General features: G+C 41.5%; 1 protein-coding gene across 1 annotated transcript; it reads right to left on the bottom strand.

The window, feature by feature from the left end:
- Positions 1–829: 829 nt before the first annotated feature.
- LOC142246553 (up-regulator of cell proliferation-like) lies at positions 830–5,506 on the bottom strand. Its single transcript, XM_075319622.1, has one exon. The coding sequence runs from the start codon at positions 5,471–5,473 to the stop codon at positions 830–832; it is 4,644 nt and encodes a 1,547-aa protein (XP_075175737.1). The 5' UTR covers positions 5,474–5,506.
- Between the last annotated feature and the right edge of the window lie 547 nt (positions 5,507–6,053).

Genomic DNA, 6,053 nt, shown 5'->3' with positions numbered 1-6,053 from the left:
CAGTGCTATACTGGCACTATCAGGCTGATTCTATACATACAGTGCTATACTGGCACTATCATTTTATAAGATGCACCAGATTATAAGACATGCACCAAATTTAGAGGGGAAAAAAGGTAAAAAAACCCCTATGGGGTCTGTGTTATAATCCGGTAGTGCCTTACTGGGAGAGGCGTCAGCGGTGGGGGGGTCACAGGAGGCAGGGGCGGTGCTGGAGTACAGCAGTGCAGCGAGTGTCCTGGAGGCTCTCTGTAACCGCTGTGAGGCAGGTGCATCCAGAAACTGTCAGCGGTGCAGTTTTCAAAGAAATGGCGCCCGGCGTCCGCACCTGCGCAGATCAAGCTATTGGCTCAATGACAAGCCGAGATCTCATCTGCGCACATGCCACCTCTGGTCACTATTTTTCTTAAGACTGCCGACAGGAGTTCAGTGGGCCGGAGACAGCATGAGTGCAGATGAAGTTTTGAGCCGAGAGCTCTATCTGTGCACGCGCCGAATGCAGGTGCCATTATATGAAGCCCGCACCGCTGACGTTTTTAGGATGGCGGCCCCTGCCTCACCACTTACAGCACAGCACAGCCTGCAGGGCAGCACTGCCTGCCCATTGCACAGCACCATTCACAGCAGAGCCCGCAGCATTGCCCCTGTCTCCAGTAACCATTCTCCACCACCCCCCGGTAAGATAGATTCAAATTATAAGACACACCCCTCTTTTTCCTCCCAAATTTATGGGAGGAAAAGTGAGTCTTATAATCCGAAAAATATAGTAGCTGTTATCATTGCTAATTTCCACAGTTCATTCTCAGTCTCAAAGTATTAGAGTCGGCTGCTAATTTACATTAAATATTTTCTTTAAACTGGAAAGCGCTTGTTCTGGTGTAATGTGTTTCCAGCCATCAGGCAGGTCTGCTGGGTTGGCATCATATTCCTGTGCAAATTCATTATTAAATTTAACAATAATGTATTTCCAGTAATCGGAGGACTCAATGCTGGGGTCGGGCTGGATGGCCCAGTCAGGATAGTATGTGCGATACTCTTTGTATGGGTGCCATTCCCCACCTGTGTCTGCATTTTGGAAATGTGTTTGAGACACAACAGCCGTGGTGCATATGTCATAACACAACTTATGATTGCTTTCCCATCTGCAAGTTCCCAGTCCTTGGGGTCTATGGACAGATGCAAAATGCTCTATATGGTCGGCTCCTCCGGCCTCACAGGGGACTTTACAGAATGGACATTGATGTCCACATCCGATCACCTTCCTGAACAGCTCATCCTGAGGCTTCAGTGACAGCTTGGGAAGCACAGACTCAATACTCATGGACCTCAACTCTGACAAGATTTGTGTTTTGGTGTCCTTAAGGAAGTGTTGGATATCAGCTGAAAACTGCTCCACATTTATGGTGTTATGGAAAGTAATCACCGTCATCTCATTCTTTGGAATGACTAATTCTGCTTTCAGCGTCTCACAAAACTGCTTTAATAAATCTGGAGCCGTGTTGGACTTCAGGCAACAATCACTGTTCAGGACACGCTTGACCTCTTTATCGATAGATGTAAGGAGATTTTCTTCCATGGGCTGCAAACGTAATGGACTACTATATGTGTCAATGATGTAACTTAAGATCCATTTTTTGGAAAATGTTTTATATGAAGTATTATATTTCACATATTGTTTATATGAATTTTCCTTGAGCAATTTCTCCAGGACTGTGCATTGGAAGAAACTTCTGCTACTAAAAGTGGAATTGTCAGAATTATTCATAATATCATCGACAATTTTTTTTCCTAGATGTTTGAAAATATAATCAGTTAATGCTGGTCTGAGGCAGAGATCACAGAAGCGTCGAGCTCGGCTCCGACATTCATCTTTTTTGTGGAATATACTGAGAAATGTGGAGAAATATTGAGGTTTTAACTTTTCTAGGCAAAATTTTGGGTCATTTTCTTGAATAAACCGATCATGCATCTCCTGAAACTTTTTGGAAGCCTTTGAAAAAATGAAGCTCTTGATGTCCAACTCAAACTGGGTAGTGTAGTGGAGCTTTCTTACAGGTTTGCTCTGAAATTTGTCATTTATCTTGTGCAATAACTCCTTACAATACACATCAGCATAATCTTCAGATGTCATCTTGACCTTCTCGCTGACATATTCTTCACACATATTAATCAAGGAAGCTGCAAGATTATCAATTTTATCAAAAAGCTCATGGCTGACAAAAATGGGATTTTGAGAAAATGATGTCCAGGAAAGATCAACATGGCTTTTATCAATTGGAAACTTTTGTTCCCTGTTTTCCATGAAATATTTCATTTTGATTAAGATTTCATTTATGTGAGGACCTTTCCTGCTCATATCGTTTTTTAGATGTTGCAGCATGGCTTGTTTGACGTCGTACCGCTTCAATGGTTCAAACTGTGAATCTGACAAGGTCTTTTTCCACATTACTTCAAATTCTTCTTTGATTTCTTGCTTATTTAGTTCACGATTTTTTTTCTTGCACATTTCCAGCAGATTGGTTATTTTCTCTTCAATAAGCTTCTGAGTTCGATTCTGAATATTCTGAATTTCCAATTTTCCTTTCTGAATGGAAACTGCCTCATTATATTTGTTAAGAGCATTTCTTTGAAGTTCCTTACTGAGACTTTTTATGTCCCTTTTAAACTCCTCTCTGTATCGTTCAATGAGATTAGCATTTTCGGAATTCTCAAAATAGCTTTCTAATAATGCAGTCATGTTATTTTCTTCCTCCAGTAGGATATTCTGGAGCTCATTTTTTCTTTCTGCAGCTTCTGTTGACCGATTTTTAATATGATTTTCCATTCTAATAGACCAGTCATGAATTCTTTTTGAGAAATCCCATTCCCATTCACTGTATGCTATGGTCAGTTTATTGTAAGCTTTGGCCACCAGACTGTTTCTGAAACTGTAGATGAATGTTTCATGTTTCACAGCTCTCCACAAACTCTCTATCCAGGTGATGAATTCAGAGATGTTGGATGGTTTTTGATCAGTTTTATTTGTTTTCATAAATTCAAACAGATACTTTTTAAGTTCAAAGACGTTTGCGCTATAGCCAAGATTTACTGGAGCCATTGGTGGGTCCCCCTGCCACAACCCGGGAATGTACCAGTTGTGTTTCTCAAGATCATAGTCCATTACTTCAGTGAATGTTTTGATACCAGTTTTATTCTCCATTTTTGCTGCAATTTTTGTCATTTCATCTAACTGATCTAGAAGTTTCCTGCGGTCTCTCATATTCTTGTCATGTGCAGACACATCACTCACGTTCTGATGGACAAACTGACAGTTTGGCTTCTTACCAACTTCTTTCATCCTTAGAAATGCATGGACAACTATCTGTAAAATATCTTTCATCTCTGTGGTATTTTCCATGGCCATATTGACTATAGTCACGTCACTCAGTCCAACCACAAGTGTGGCCAACTCATTATCATGTTCATAACTATCATCAAGAGAAGCCAATTCAGGGGCTTTCAGCCCTTCAGTGTCAACCACTGAAATAAAATGACAGCCCAGCTCTTTATGTAAATGTTCTTTCAATTTAATCAGAGTCATGAAGGCTCCTCGTGTGCATCGGCCACTGGCCACGGGGAACTGTAGACCAAACATGGTGTTCAGGAGGGTGGACTTCCCTGTACTCTGCACCCCCAGCACAGTTATCACCCTCATCCTGCATTGTCCTCCGGTCTTCTTATCCAGCTCAGTCAGGACATCAGTTATCCACTGTAAGGGAATGTTGGAGGCATCTCCATCAATCAACTCCAATGGGAACCCATCCAGTAGAAGGTCTGCAGCAATTTCAGGAAGATTAGAAACCTTCTTCTGTTTAATCAGTTTTTGTTTTACCATAGACCGTTCAGCTTCATAATATTGCCCCAACTCCCGTAAGAAGTGCTCAATTCCAAGGGAGCTATCAGAAATCTTTTGATCTAGTTCCTTGAGTTCCTTCAGATTGTATGATTTAGTAGCCATTTTCTCCTTGTATTTGGCTTGTAGAGTAGATAGATTGTCTCTAGCAAGTGTATCAAGCTTAAGTTTCATCCACTTCAGGAAATAATGTTTTTCTTCTTGGCATTTATTAGTCATGGCTTCAGTAAACAGTTTTATACCTTTTGGCATTTTGTGCTCATACTGCTCTTGATGAATTGAATTTCGTCTCACTAGCAATTCAGATTGATAATTTTCTGCATCTTTGTCTCCTTGGTTTTTCATTCTGCAGCTTTCTTTTTCTAATTTAGATAATTCCTTCCAGAGTTCTCTCTGTAGTTTCATTGCCTTTTTCTTATATTCTGCTATGTCTCGGATTTCTCTGAAGATGTTGTTAGCAAGCTCCCGTGCTTTCTGACATTCTGATGACTCTTCATCTATAAGAAATGGAAGCCCTGTAATCTCTCTGGACAGGTCACTCAACTTAAGGCTTCGATGATGAGGTCTTAAAATTTCTTTTATCTTCATTTGGATCTTTTTGGTCATGGAAGCTTCATTCTCATCTTCATTCTTTACAACGACACATGTGGTATTGCTATTCAGTAAAGGTAACAGATCTTGTAGAAATACTACCGTCTCTTCACTGACCACTTTCTTAGGGCCGGGTGTGACAATGAAGTAAAACTTAGTTTCTCGGTTACTGCAGGCTGATAGCTGTTGGAATTCGCTTTTAGAAAGGTTCTCAATAAAGATGAACACAGCTGTGGAGATGTGGGCTAATAACAAGAATTCTTCCCAGTTGGACATCAGGTCTCCACGTAGATTGGTGACGGCAATGGGCTCAGGAAAAATATCAGATTTTCCATTAGGAAAATACCAGGACATTTCAACCAGCCCATCGGATATCTTTCTCTCATTGTTCCCTCCTTCCATGTTGTCATGTATGAAGAACTCATGATGTTGCTGTTCTGGATTCAGAATGTGGTTAAGGGTTTTGGACTTGGATAGCTTGTTTTTCCCAAGTTTGACAAAGGAAAAGATTGGCATATTAACATTTACCACATTGTCTTCTCTGAACCCTTTACTGTCTGTTAATGACTCAGGTCTCCATTTTTTCACAATATCTCTGAGTGCCCAAAGCATGAAGGTGCCATTAGGTCCATCACCAGGGGGTAGTACCAGAGGAACCGCAAACTGGCACATGGAAAGCTTTGTAATAATCTCTTGTTGGAGAAACCTGTCTGAGCAATGAAGAAGAACACAAATAATGTCAAGTGGGTGGATGGAGTTCGGCTTTACTGTCTTATGTTTGCCTAACATGCGAAATAGATCATTTTCTGTAGTGGCTTTTTGAGGGACATCAAGCAACGTGTTTCTGGCAGTAATGTTGAGACACATGATCTTCCTTAGGACACACCAGCCTAGTTCCTCTATCTTCTGAGGCTTACAGTCTTTTAGATCTTCTGGTCCAATGCTCAAAATATCCCTCAATGTCAACTTGGAATGTGCAAACTTCTCCATATTCAGCTCCTTCACAAGGTCACAAAAAGCTTTTCTTCTTCCTAAAAGATCAACATTGATAATGTGATTAGGAAGTAAGAGAGGAATAAAGACATATTAGACACTAATGCTTATGGGGTTTCATTTGTTATCACTGTTTTCTCATGAATAGTTATGAACTGCAATTTAAATAAGAGTGGGGGTAAGGGGTACTTCACACACAGCGAGATCGCTAGCGAGATCGCTGCTGAGTCACGGTTTTTGTGACGCAGCAGTGACCTCATTAGCGATCTCGCTGTGTGACACTGAGCAGCGATCTGGCCCCTGCTGTGAGATCGCTGCTCGTTACACACTGCTCTGGTTCATTTTTTTATTGTTGCTCTCCCGCTGTTAAGCACACATCGCTATGTGTGACAGCGAGAGAGCAACAATCTAAAGCGAGCAGGGAGCAGGAGCCGGCGTCTGACAGCCTGCGGTAAGCTATAACCAAGGTAAACATCGGGTAACCAAGGTGGTTACCCGATATTTACCTTAGTTACTAGCGTTCGCTTCTCTCACACTGCCAGTGCCGGCTCCCTGCACACGTAGCCAGAGTACACAT

Source organism: Anomaloglossus baeobatrachus, chromosome 7, assembly GCF_048569485.1.
Source record: "Anomaloglossus baeobatrachus isolate aAnoBae1 chromosome 7, aAnoBae1.hap1, whole genome shotgun sequence".
NCBI classification, from domain to species: Eukaryota; Metazoa; Chordata; class Amphibia; order Anura; family Aromobatidae; genus Anomaloglossus; species Anomaloglossus baeobatrachus.
The sequence above is the reverse complement of the archived record's forward strand: the minus strand, read 5'-3'. Positions and strand labels throughout refer to the sequence as shown.

What these genes read in the sequence shown, in the direction of transcription:
- LOC142246553 (XM_075319622.1), bottom strand. Translation starts at nt 5,473, where the DNA reads ATGGAGAAGTTTGCACATTCCAAGTTGACATTGAGGGATATTTTGAGC.